Raw genomic sequence first — 12,683 nt, forward strand, 5'->3', positions numbered from 1 at the left:
AATTCCCGGATCTCGGAAACGCATCTTGGAGCTCCAAAGGCTGACCCCGATGAACCAGCGATAACTGTAGATTGCAACGGACATCACGACCTACGAAATCTCCGGACCAGAATGGCCTGGCCTTGTGCATGGGCAGCATGGCACACGGAACCCGAGACTATACGTCTTCCGTGCACTTCGGTCGCCCGCGGGCGGCGGCGCTAATGGTCTTGTCATGTGGAATCTGTGACAGGTTATAGATATACGCGTCAAGGGCGGCCATGTGGGATGGACATGGGATGCGGCGGGTTGATAGCTGGGAGGACCAATGAACTTGTGATGCCGCGGTTGGGTGACGTAAACTGGTGTGTGTGGTCCAAGATCTTCCATCTTGGGCCCGGGGTTGTGGAAGACCTGGGGAACAATGCATGGATGCTTCTGTTTGGGGAACAGACTTCAGGCACAATCTGTTACCAAATTGGTAAACAATCTAGGTTAGCCGGGGAGGCCTTTAACTTTGTCTCGTTGGACCAGCGCCAATCGGGCGAACCCAGTGTTGTAGTAGGACTGGAGTTGACCAGAATGTGGCTAAAGGGGATTGATTGGAGAGGACCGAGTATCCAAGTAGCATTAGTAATAAGATTGTTGCATCGCGGCAGGCCCGAGTCAACTTTATTCCAAGGTTATTCAATGCTGTCAGTGCGTACCGACGAACCGGTAGAAGAGCCGAGACTGAAAAAGACGGTGGGAAAACACTGTAGATAAATCGCTTGATGGCCGTTGGCTTGTAATCTTTGTGGGTGCCCTGATAAACGTGGATCAGGGTTTGGTGCCAACCATTGGTGCGGCGATGTGATGAAGTGGTAGCCAATATTACTAAATGATGATGCATTCGGCGGCTGCGGCTGCTGCAATATGTGATAATATTAGTCTGATGGAATATGGCAAGCCGGCCACGGTCTCAGCCAGAGCCATGCACGGGGCCAAAAGTGGTAGGAAGAGCTTATCTGCTGAACGATTCAATGCAACACGTAATTCCCGTAGTTCGCTCTGGAGTCGGAGCCACAATCTCGCAGATAATGCTGATGGCGGTTCGGAGCACCGTGGCTGTGAAAAGGCTTGTTGTAACCTTGGCATCGTCTTCGATGACTCCAGATTGGGGGTTGCAGAGTCGGTCGTGTGCCCAAGAATTCTCTGTCTCTCCTGTCTCTCCTTGGTTCTTTCCTCTCGTAGTCCCGCCTCCCCGCCAAGCCGGATTCCACCTGCGATGTCCGATGGCCCAAATTTTCTCCTTTTTGAGAAGGCATCTGCGCCGTCGGAAGAACCACGCGCCTGCCAATTTTCCATTTCTCCAACTTTTCTCCAACGCGACGGCCTAGATCGTCGCCAACAAGGTGTCGACCCACTTCCCCAACGTCTTCAACGCCTTCGTAGCCCTCACTCGTCGCCACGCTCAACTATCGCCGTTATCTTGTGGCTTAACGCTGGCCTCAAATTTTCCAAGTCCGGTCCTACCACACACAAGTCCAAACCGCACCAGATAGGAGCAATCTGCACACCAAGTCCTGATCAGGCTGGCCATCACCCTGCTGACACCCTTCAGCATCCTCATGTTGTCCGCGTTGGTCCACGTTTTCAACCCCATGCCATTCGGTGCGCCTCCCTAGACTCTGCAGGGCGCACCTCGGGATCGGGCACTCCTCCAAGCCTTCTCATTGGGAATCGTGATAGCAGAGTTGCCCTGGCTTGGGGTAATTGCGACGTGTGCCAGCAGCCCTCCGTTGCCGCGCAGCTCTCTGGACGGGGCGAAGCGGGAATTGACAGGGGAAAGGCATTGTCAGGGCGCCCGTCTCCCTCCATACTGTATGTATGGTGTGGCTGTACGTCCGAAGCTGGCCTTGTCGCACAAACGACACACCCTCAGAGTTGACTCAGTTGAGCCAAGGCAAGCATCCCACAGGTACCTCCCAGGCTCCCTGGTTCCCCGGATTCTCGTGGCGTTTTGAGGCATATCGTCCATCTCCTCCCCAGACGGCATCTGACGGCCGTCCTTGGCGTTGGTTGTGCATACAAAGCTTTACTCTTGGAGTACTAAGCTAGCCCTTGGGAACGTCTTGATATTATCTGCCAAGTGTAAAAAGCAACTCGTTTCCTTTGCTCGGGTTGACTCGTCAGTTCGAAAGATTTACATTGAGCAACCTCCGAATATCACCTTCTTACAACACTCCAACAAGTTTTCTTCCTTCACCGAAACGCAGAATCTCCCTTTCCTTCCTTCTTCATCTCGTTTCGTCCCCCTCGTCCCACCCGAGAATTATTAGCAGATGTTGCCATTTTGACGCAACTCTTTCGAGGTCCCATTACCGGAGAATGACAACGACCCTTTCGTTGAAAATAGCATGGATCAAGCAAGCCAGCTGTATCGGAAAGATACTGTCGACGTGAACGACCAAGCCACCCGCGATGCGCAAGATCTTGCCGCACTGGGCCATGCCCAGACACTTACTCGCAAGTTCAGTCTCTGGAGCATGCTTGCTTTGGCCTTTTGCGTTTTAGGAACATGGTCTACTATGGCTCAGGATTTGGCCACTGGCCTCGTCAATGGCGGCCCTGTGGGTATCCTTTGGGGCCTCGTACTTGTGACGGCCTGCAACACATGTGTTGCCATTTCGTTGGGTGAACTTGTCAGCAGTATGCCTACGGCTCTCGGCCAGGCATATTGGATCCAACATCTATGGAACACCCCAACCGGCCGGTTCGCATCTTACATGTGTGCGTGGATCAATACCTTTGGATGGTGGACCTTGACGGCCTCCCAAATCGCCTTCATGACAGAGTTTCTCCTCTCCATGAAGCTCATGTTTGATCCGGAGTGGCCAGGTACCGAAAAAGGCTGGCTTCTCTTCGTTGTCTACGTCGGCATCACTATTTTCTTCACCATCATCAACTATGTCTCTTGCCGCAGAGAATGGATCCTCCCAACCTTTAACAACTTTGTGGGCGTCGGTTTTGCTGGTCTCTTCGTTGCCTTCTCCCTGGCTCTGCTCATTTCAGTTGGTACAAAAGCAAATCTCTCGTACCAGTCGGCGTCATTTGTGTTTGGCCAGTGGATCAACCAGACCGGCTGGAGCGACGGCGTTGTCTGGTTCCTCGGCCTGGTGCAGAGTGCTTATGGCTTGACGGCGTTTGATTCCGTCATCCACATGGTGGAGGAGATTCCTGCGCCTCGACGCAACGCCCCGAGAACCATGTATCTCGCAATTCTGATCGGTGCGCTCTCAGGCTTCATTTTCATGGTTGTCTGCCTCTTTAGTATCCAGAGCGTGGATGGCGTCTTGAATCCCGCAACAGGAATTCCCTTCATTGAGCTTGTTCAGTCAACCATTGGGCAAGTTGGTGGAGCCGTCATGATTGCCCTGTTCATTTTCAATGGCTTGGGTCAGGGCTCCAGCGTGCTTACCTCTGCTTCTCGACTGACGTGGAGTTTTGCGCGAGACGGCGGGTTTCCCTGGGGTATCTGGTTCTCTCACGTTGATGAGACGTGGATGGTTCCTGGCCGTGTCCTGTGGCTACAGTGCGGCATCATTTGCTTAGTTGGAATTCTGTACCTGTTTGCCAGCACCGTCCTGCAAGCCATTCTCAGCGTCAGCACGATTGCTCTGACTATTTCGTATGCCATGCCCATTATTACACTCATGGTCGTTGGCCGCGATAAGCTGCCTCCTGGAGGGGAATTCAAACTTGGCCGGCTTGGTCCCGTTATCAACTGGGTGTCAATCATCTACTGCGCCATCACCACGGTCTTCTTCTTCTTCCCAACCACACCGAACCCAACAGTCAGCACAATGAACTTTGCAATTGCTGTATTTGGCGTAATGCTGGTGCTTTCCATTGGCTTTTGGTTCGTCCAAGGCCACAGAACATTCATGCAGCCTGGGGAGATGGCCCAAGACATCCAAGACATCTTGTACGCGGAAAACTGCGAGTCTAGCCAAGACGGAAGTTCCAGCGCGGAACCTCGGCCGGACAACAAGACCAAGGCACAGACAAGCGAATTGCCCAGCGACTGAAAACAGAGTGGGGATGGGGTTCCCCGGGATTGCCTCATCTAGACTGTTTTCAGTCGGGGCGAAGCAGTCAATAAATGGAGATGGAATGGGGTTACGGAGTTCGGGGGAGGCGGATATGGGGTCAAGGTGGACTGCGAGATTTGCTGGCAAGGGGTCCCACTGCAGTCTTTTTGGGTACGGTGTGCGCGAAGAGTTTTACGTAGTCATAGCCAAGAGGGGCATTATTAATCCCGGGGTGTTTTGGTCACTGTTTACACAAGTGCCGGGGTAGAAGCACCACTGTACAGACTTGACTCGGCGTGTTTGGGTTTCAGGCAGGTATCTCGAGGAATGAAGACTGGAGTGGATGCTTGCCGAGAGCAGTGGCTGTTGATTCCTTATGACATGGCGCATACGATAGGAGGAGACGTGATATAGCAATCATTTTATTAATTTCGTTTGAGGCTGTTTGTATTTAGTCACCCTGTTACCTGTGATGGGGAGAAGATGGAGTATAGGAATCATTTCATTAGTTTGCAAACTCTATTTCACATTCTCTGTAGTGGTTGTACTGGTTTACATGGAAAAAGGAGGTATATATCAAGTATTTCACCTGATTCCATGACTTGAGTTTACGTTGTTTGTATTTGTTCCCTCTGATTACATGCGACTGTGAGCAGACACAGCACAACATTCACTTGATCTGTTTACAAGACTTCGTTTTGACATTACTTGTATTAGTTTCCCCCCCCCGTTCACAATTTTGAACCCAAGTTGACGTGAACAGCCTTGGTTTCAGTGTAAGCGGCGAGACCAGCCTCGCCCAACTCGCGGCCGATGCCGCTCTGCTTGACGCCACCAAAGGGCACCTGAATCTCGGAATCGTTGGACGAGTTCACCCAGACCATGCCGGCCTCGAGAGCGGCAGCCACCCTGTGCGCACGCTCGATATTCTGGCTGAAAACGGCGGCGGCGAGGCCGTAGATGGAGTCGTTGGCCAGGGCAAGGGCGTCGGCCTCGTCGTCAAAGGGCGTAATGGTCACCAGGGGCCCAAAGACCTCCTCCCTAAAGACGCTCACGTCCCGGGTGACGTTGGAGAAGACGGTGGGCTCGATGAAGTAGCCGGCGCCGGCGCCGGCCGTCTTCTGCGCCGGGCGGCCGCCGGCCTCGAGCCTGGCGCCCTGGGCCTTTGCGCTCTCAATGTACGACAGGATCTTGTCGTACTGGGCCTGCGAGACCTGCGGCCCGTGGGTGGTCTGCTCGGCAAAGGGGTCGCCAATGACGACGGACGTCTTGACAACGTCGAGGAAGGCGGCGACGAACTTGTCCACGACCGGCTTTTGCACCAGCAGGCGCGAGGTGGCGGTGCACACCTGGCCCTGGTTGCTCATGATGCCCACGCACGCCCACTTGGCGGCCTGGCCAAGGTCGGCGTCGCTGAAGACGAGGAGGGGCGACTTGCCGCCCGTCTCGAGCGTGATGTTCTTCATGCCGATGCTGGCCGTCTTCATGATGTCGCGGCCGGTCGCGGTCGACCCCGTAAAGGCAATCTTGTTGATGCCGCGGTGGGCGGCGAGCGCGGAGCCGGCGTCCCTCCCGAAGCCGTTGACAATGTTGAGCACGCCCGGGGGGAAGCCGGCCTGGCGGGCGAGGTCGGCCAGGTACAGGATCGACAGGGGCGTTTGCTCGGCGGGCTTCATGACAATGGCGTTTCCCGTAGCCAGCGCCGGGCCAAGCTTCCACGCCGCCATGGCGAGCGGGTAATTCCACGGGATGATTTGGGCGCACACGCCGACGGGCTGCTTGAGCGTGTAGGCAAGCTTGGCCGGTGTCGTCGGGATGGTCTGGCCGTGGATCTTGTCGGCCCAGCCGGCGTAGTAGCGCAGGCAGCCGATGACCTCGTTGAGATCCTCGTTGAGGGAGACGCTGAAGGGCTTGCCGTTGTCCCACGTCTCAATGGTGGCGAGCACGCGCTGGTGCTTCTCGACGAGGTCGGCCAGCCTGTGCATGAGGGCGCCGCGAGCGCCGCCGGACATGTCACGCCACGACGGGCTGTTGAAGGCGGCGCGGGCGGCCGCGACGGCGCGGTCAACGTCTTGCGCCGAGGCCGCTTCCACGGAGCAGATTTCTTGGCCGGTGCTGGAGAATGTGAGTTGGGGGTGCTTGGCTTTCGAGCGGACCTTGGTTACCTTGGGCTGATGCTCGTGATGCGCTGCGATGAGGTCGACTTGACGAACTCATTGTTGATAAAGAGACCCGTGGGCAGGGTGAATTCCACCCCGTTGGGAGCTTTGAGCTGCACCTGGAGGGCCATGGTGCGGATGCAGGTGCGTAGATGTGAGGTTTTGCCTTGGTATGTGGTGGTGCTCAACCTTCTGGCCAGTCGAGAGAGCATCGGCAGCGCGAGGGCATAAATTGAAAGAAAGTTGAGAAGAGTGTTAAATACAGACCAGAAGAAAAGAGGGAGGAAAAAAAACCACTCAGAGGTTCCGTGGTAGTCGATGCCGTGACCGGGGGAAGCTCCCCATTTTTTCAAGGTGGCCCCTCGGGTTCCGTGGCACATTCATTGACTTTTGCAGCTCATGGCAAGGTGTTAGAGGCGGGTGCTTCCCTTTTTTTGTTCTTTTTTTCCTTTTAACTCGACAGCACAGCTTGGGGGAATGCCGAGTCGTGATTCGATATCCCGTCCATGACCGTGGCTCCAAAGCACAGCTGGATGCTGAACTGGCTCAGGTGGCGCGTACACAACTCTCTCAGCCATCTCCATCATTCCACGGCGGGAAATGTCGTAATCTTCACCCGGAGCCAGGTGTATATCAAGCCCAAGCCCACGTATTCCAAGTCCACCCCCTTCATCCTAGGCGACGCCAGCCCCCAATACCCCAATACCCCAAAACCCCAGATGACGCCGACCACGGCGGCACACGATCTGAAAGAAAGCTGGGGTTTGTCGCGGGGATGGGCGGCGGGCCACCGCTTCGGGCTCCGCGGGCACCAGAAAGCGGGCGCCGAGCGGCACGGCACACGAGACCCACTTTATTCACCGGTTGTGGAAGTCTCGACCGGGATGCTGACATTTGCGCTCCGTGTTCCGTTGACGATGGGCATAACCGAGCACGTGGACATAGGGAACGGTATCGGATAAATGCCTGGCTCTTCTTCACTAATGGATCCAGCGGTCGCCGTCGTCGTGGGGGCTGTCACGAAACCTACCGGCGGTCGATGTTGTCAATCGATTCACGGCTGCGCACACGTGATTCACCTCTTCTTATTCTCTGTGTGAGGAAGTCACTTGTAGCTTTTCTCTTGCTTCATTGCTCTTATCTTGCATGTCGGTATTGAGCGCAAAGGGTTGGCCTGAAGTTAGTCGACGTGCAAAAAGCTCGTTACTTGTTGTAAACCCGGCCGCTCTACTTGCTGAATGTGTTGGTTGATACGGTCTAATCTCAATTATAAGAGAGACTGCTCGGCGGTTTGCTAGAAGCAAGTTCTTTTTAAAAAAAATTAATTATATGAAATATATTTTTTTAATTATTAAATTTTATATTTTAAGATTTATCATTATTATAAATATATAATACTTGTAACAGAGTGTAAGATAACTTAAGAGTTTATGCTAGGAAAAACCACACACAAGGTAACAGATCGTAAAACATGGTAAATATATTATAAAAGACGATAAAAATATCGGTGAACGCAACAGCCACGAGGGCCAAGAAGGTTGAGGTTCTATTCTTCTAGGAAGGCTTTAAAAAGTTAGTTCTATGATTGTATAACGCGTTCACGTGATACCGCACCGTTATCGCGGTATTTGCTGGCATAAGCAGTGCCCGCTCAGTCCTCACAGCCCGACAAGAAAATGTTAGTAGCTGTCAGAAAGCGATGCCCTAAACAACGCCATATACAATATCAAAAGGCAATCGATAACATGGTCCTCACAGAACAAGGTGACCCCTGAGAAAATATGCGACTGGTTTGAGACTGGACGACACAATTCACCGACAAAGCTCGATGAGAGGTGCCGATCTGACGCACAAAAATGCATTGACAAGCAGTTGAAGAAGTCTCAGCTCTTGGACCAGGTTGCACAGGACGATATTACTCTCTGCACTTTTAGTCCTAGGACTGGAAACGTGTGTAGTAGTTGCCAAGTATACAAGACAAAAACTGCACAGTAACTAGCTAGCTAACCCTGTTACAGCCCTCAACTGACTTTCTGAGTATTTGCGACAACCTCGACGTGACACGCGAGACATGCCACTCCAACACAAATTGGTGCGTCATGGATGACGCTACCTCTACCAAGGGTAATGCGGACAAGAATGCCGCGCCGGACAGAGTTCGGCAGTGCGTGGCCCGCAGAATCCTAAACAGGGACGGAGATGCAAGTACTCGTATAACAAGCATAACCAGGAAGCAGGGCCGTATTTCGTTTCATCTGTATATCCTAACGCGATGAGCAAATGCAGACATTGAGTAATCTTGTAACTTCTATTTCGGCGGATCACAATATGATTTGCAAGAACATGGTAGCGTCTCCCTTGGGACCCTTGTAATCTCGGGGTGCGTTCTGCTACTATGTCCGGGAAACAAGCGTTAAATGCAATTCCACCACCGCCTCGGCGGACTTGGGTCGTGCGATTTGCAACGAAGACCTTTTCCCGGTTGAGGCCCCCCGGGAGCAGTGGGACGAGAAGAGAAAACTGGTAGACGACTGCAAGAAGGAGTTTGATTGTACCACGCCAGCACCCGATATTCTAAACCGTTCTACTTAGGGGTGATAATATGCCGTTCTCCGGCAGTACCGCATATCCAAACGTCTTTCTCTTCTCATCCGGAGTTGCTAACCTCAAGATACCGATGTCATTGACAGTATAAGAACTCCCGGCGTTACCAAGAACGTAATGAGGGTGTATATGGCGAGAGGTAACCTTTGCAAGTTATGCCACCCGTTGATACATTCTACGTTGTTAGCTTTATGCGGCTTATTAACGGGCCCCTAATAGGAGGAGAGTTGAGTAGACTTGCCGCTGTTCCTGCCTTTATCGAGTAGGGGTTCCCCCAACACAATACGCAGTAGCAACAACAGTAGTGCTGTCCAACAAAGCGCCTCCGTATTAATAGTCACCGCGCTGTCACTAGAGGCTAATAATGAAGGAAACTTCACCATCCTTGGCATCTTCTCCGCCCGCAGTCCTCTTTTTGATAGTTGCTGCCGTTGCTCAAAGAGCAGAAAACGCGAGGGCTAGTATAATATCAACATTGCGTGCCATTGTAAAGATGGGAGTCAGGACCGCTAGTGATATTCTTGGAGAATAAAGTATATGATACAGATGAATCGTAACGCAACGCTATAGATAGGCAGCTTGCTTCGTATTTATGCTTTCACCTACATGTGTATTGAGGCGGTGCATGACAGGAAATGCCTGAGAGACCCCCAAAATTTGGTCAAGGATCGGCGACTTAAGAGCACGGTTATAATGTGCGTTCAAATGATTGACTCTGATTCAAGGACCTTGCATCCACGTGAAACGTCCTATTCAATGTTAATATAATGCCAAGGAATATCTCGTTTGCCGAAAAGATGGACTTGACGAGTGATGCGATCTCAAGACGAGTAACTAGGCAAAGCGGGATTAAAATTCGTGGCCGACGTGGAGTAATTAAAGGGCACGTTAACAAGCAATAAAACTAGCTGTAGCTTCTCGCTTCACCTCTTTAATCTAATATAATAGGAGTATTCTCAAGTATTTAATTTATTATAAGTAAAATAATATTTAGCTATTAACTGATAAAAAAGTAGCTTACGCTATTCACGTGTACATACATCATGAACCTCGTATATGTGATGTTATTGATGTCCGAGCCGGCCGCAGACCAGAGCTCGCTGCAGGCGGCCCCCGGCAGGGTCCTGGAAGGATCCTCCAAGGATCCCCGAAGGGCCCTTAGAGGGGATAAATTACAGGCTCTAGCTCTCTCCGCTTTGCCTGTCCCTAGGGCAACTTGCTCGTTGACATCAGGGTCTTGTAGGAAAGGCAGGCCAGGTATAGATGGATAGATGATGCACTGGCTAGCTGTGTGTGGTGAAGCGGGACAATTTCAGAGTGGTTACTGGGGTACCCACTGAGCCAGAGAGCAAAGATTTGCCAGCAATAGCGGTCTTTGACGAAATAACTCCGATATCAAGCTTATAGGTATGCACATATTTGCTCTCTCTCACACTGTGGCCTCGCACAGACGGACCATATCAAGCCCAAGGAAGAGAATGCATACCACCCGACCATTGCTCGCCTACCTGACCTGACCCGACCATTGTAATTGACCTGACCTGACCACTGGTCTTACCTAACTCGTCATTCATATCCCTGAGCTAACCCTAACCCTAATGCCCAACCTAACTAACCCTAACTGCTAAACCCCTGGGGGGATATCCACTATAAGCTCCACTATAACTCCACTATGTTTCACCTAAAATAGTAATAGCAATGGTCAGGTTAGGTCAGGTCAATTACAATGGTCGGATTAGGTCAGGTAGGCGAGCAATAGTCGGGTTATCTACACTCTCCCTAAGGATAGATACCAGGGGCAACTCGGTATTGGCCACACAATATACTTACTCCGTGTTCAAACCAATCAAAACTGCAATTAAATGCTGCTGGGGTGCACAGTTTTTCCGCAGCGATTACCGAGACCCCTTATAAGGATCCTAGAGTAAATGTTAGGGCCTACATAAGTAAGGCACTATTATTATAGGGCCTATATAGTTACGTGTAAGGTATTATATTACTATTACTACGCTAGTACTTTTTAGCTAGCCTTTTCCCTTTAATATATAATTAACTTCTTTACTTCTTTTAGCTCTCTTATAATATAACTTATTAATTATATTATAAGCTCTTAATATCAAACACGGCTCAGCCGAGACGTGTGTGGACATGTTGGATTCGGTGGACATTTAGATTTGACATATGCTGCAGCAGTGAGTCAGTGACGTTGTGCGTCTCGGGCCTCTCGGCGGACGTCGCATAAAATCTAATCGATGTGTTCGAGTTACACAGTGGTAAAAATGAAATTCTCCAGCTCCTTGAATGCTTCGGTGAGGTCTCGATTAGTGATGATGATGTCATGCGCGCCGGTTTGTGCGTATTCCAACTCCGCTTTAGCCTGATTCAAGCGCTTCTGTATGCTGCTTTCGGTTTCTGTACCGCGGCCACGCAGTCGTTCCTCCAAAACCTCGAAGCTCGGGGGTTGTATGAAGACGAATCTGGGTCGAATTGGTGGGTTGGGTTTCAAGAGTTCTTGCTTTAGTTGTTTCACCCCTTCCATCTCAATGTCGAGTATCACAGTAGAGCCCTTCGCCGTTTGATCAATAACAGTCTGCTTGCTAGTACCATAGAGATTGCCATTAAACTCAGTGTGCTCTACGAAGGTGTGTTGGCGAATTAGGGACTCGAATTTGTCTCTAGAAACGTAAAAGTATGATTGACCTTCCACCTCTCCGGGACGTCGTTCGCGCGTGGTATGAGAAACGGTCGTAGCGAAAACATTCGGGTGGGCTTCTTGAAGCATCTGACACAGCGTACTTTTGCCGACCCCTGAAGGTCCTGAGATGACGATGGGCTGCGGGTCAGAAGTAGAAACTGCGCGACAGAAGCATTAGTAGCTGACAATAAGTCAAGAATGTGCCAGTGCGAACGTACCTGCTATCTTGGGGAAATTATCAATCACGAAGGAAAGCGCTTTGGAGCGGATAGGAACCGATCTTGTCCTGCGCCGATGATTTGCGCTGCAATTTACGAAGTTTTGAAATGGGGAACATGGGCGGGCCATGGGGTGGAAAAAGGTGGGGCCGTCCGTACAAATACTCCCAGCCCCCGCCAAGCTAGGTACCGTAGGCTACTCAGTCCACTTCCCCAGTTGCTAGGGTATATAGCGCCTAAAGGTTTACGATATGCTTTTATGTACTGTAGCGACTTCTCCTAGCGCCTGATATACCGTAAAATCAACTACCTAGGTAGTCACCTTGGCGCCCCATATCCCGCTGTACGCGTCAGATGGTTACCAGGGTAAAGCACTAGTCATCCCTTGCAAAGGATTGTCCACGTCGTGTGTAAAGGTAATGATCTGTGTAACCTTTTGCTGGCGTTAACACTGGACAACTACCCTGCGTTCACAACACGTGATGGAGGATTGCATTCGTACAGTAGGAGTAGTAGCCTAACCGAATACCAGTTGATGCTACTTTTGAGCCACATGATGCATGAAGATTAAAAGCCTATATTTTTAACCATTGTGTGGAGGAATTCGGCCGCATATCGCAGCGAGAAATTTAACCGTACATCACAGCTCGACTTAGCTAACAACGTGGCCTCTAGTCACGTGCACACGTGATATGTTACGTGCTATATAATTATATAACTAGCTTTTTAGAGCCTTTCTAGAAAAATAAAACCTTAACCTTCTTAGCCCTTATAGCTATTATATTTATAGTATTTTAACTAGTATTTTAATAGTTTTTTACGATTCTTTATATTATATATAGTTTTTCCTTATATAAAAATAGTGGTTTCGCTTAAGCGTTTATCTTATAATATATAATATTATAAGAGGCCTCTTAAAGGCATTAAGCCTTTAATTATAACCCTAAATATTAAA

The 12,683-nt window shown here is 50.7% G+C and overlaps 3 protein-coding genes across 3 annotated transcripts; 1 reads left to right on the forward strand and 2 right to left on the reverse strand.

The window, feature by feature from the left end:
- The first annotated feature begins 1,143 nt into the window (after nt 1-1,143).
- J3458_012908 (uncharacterized protein) lies at nt 1,144-6,632 on the forward strand. Its single transcript, XM_066120191.1, has one exon. It carries the CDS (start codon nt 2,379-2,381, stop codon nt 4,047-4,049), a length of 1,671 nt encoding a protein of 556 aa, XP_065974826.1. The 5' UTR covers nt 1,144-2,378; the 3' UTR covers nt 4,050-6,632.
- Nucleotides 4,784-6,342, reverse strand: ALD2_5 (mitochondrial aldehyde dehydrogenase; the record flags this gene model as incomplete). Its single annotated transcript, XM_007810498.2, has 2 exons — nt 4,784-6,167; nt 6,218-6,342. The coding sequence occupies 2 exons, from the start codon at nt 6,340-6,342 to the stop codon at nt 4,784-4,786; spliced, it is 1,509 nt and encodes a 502-aa protein (XP_007808689.2).
- Nucleotides 6,633-10,842: 4,210 nt separating the features above from the next.
- J3458_012910 (uncharacterized protein) lies at nt 10,843-11,806 on the reverse strand. Its single transcript, XM_007810497.2, has 2 exons — nt 11,729-11,806; nt 10,843-11,668 (listed from the first exon to the last, which is right to left on the reverse strand). Exon 2 carries the CDS (start codon nt 11,595-11,597, stop codon nt 11,079-11,081), a length of 519 nt encoding a protein of 172 aa, XP_007808688.1. The 5' UTR covers nt 11,598-11,668; nt 11,729-11,806; the 3' UTR covers nt 10,843-11,078.
- Between the last annotated feature and the right edge of the window lie 877 nt (nt 11,807-12,683).

This window comes from Metarhizium acridum (assembly GCF_019434415.1).
Source record: "Metarhizium acridum strain ARSEF 324 chromosome Unknown scaffold_272, whole genome shotgun sequence".
Lineage (NCBI taxonomy): Eukaryota > Fungi > Ascomycota > Sordariomycetes > Hypocreales > Clavicipitaceae > Metarhizium > Metarhizium acridum.

Excerpts from the sequence above, each read along its gene's own strand:
- J3458_012910 (XM_007810497.2), bottom strand. The coding sequence starts at position 11,597 with ATGCTTCAAGAAGCCCACCCGAATGTTTTCGCTACGACCGTTTCTCAT.
- J3458_012908 (XM_066120191.1), top strand. The coding sequence starts at position 2,379 with ATGGATCAAGCAAGCCAGCTGTATCGGAAAGATACTGTCGACGTGAAC.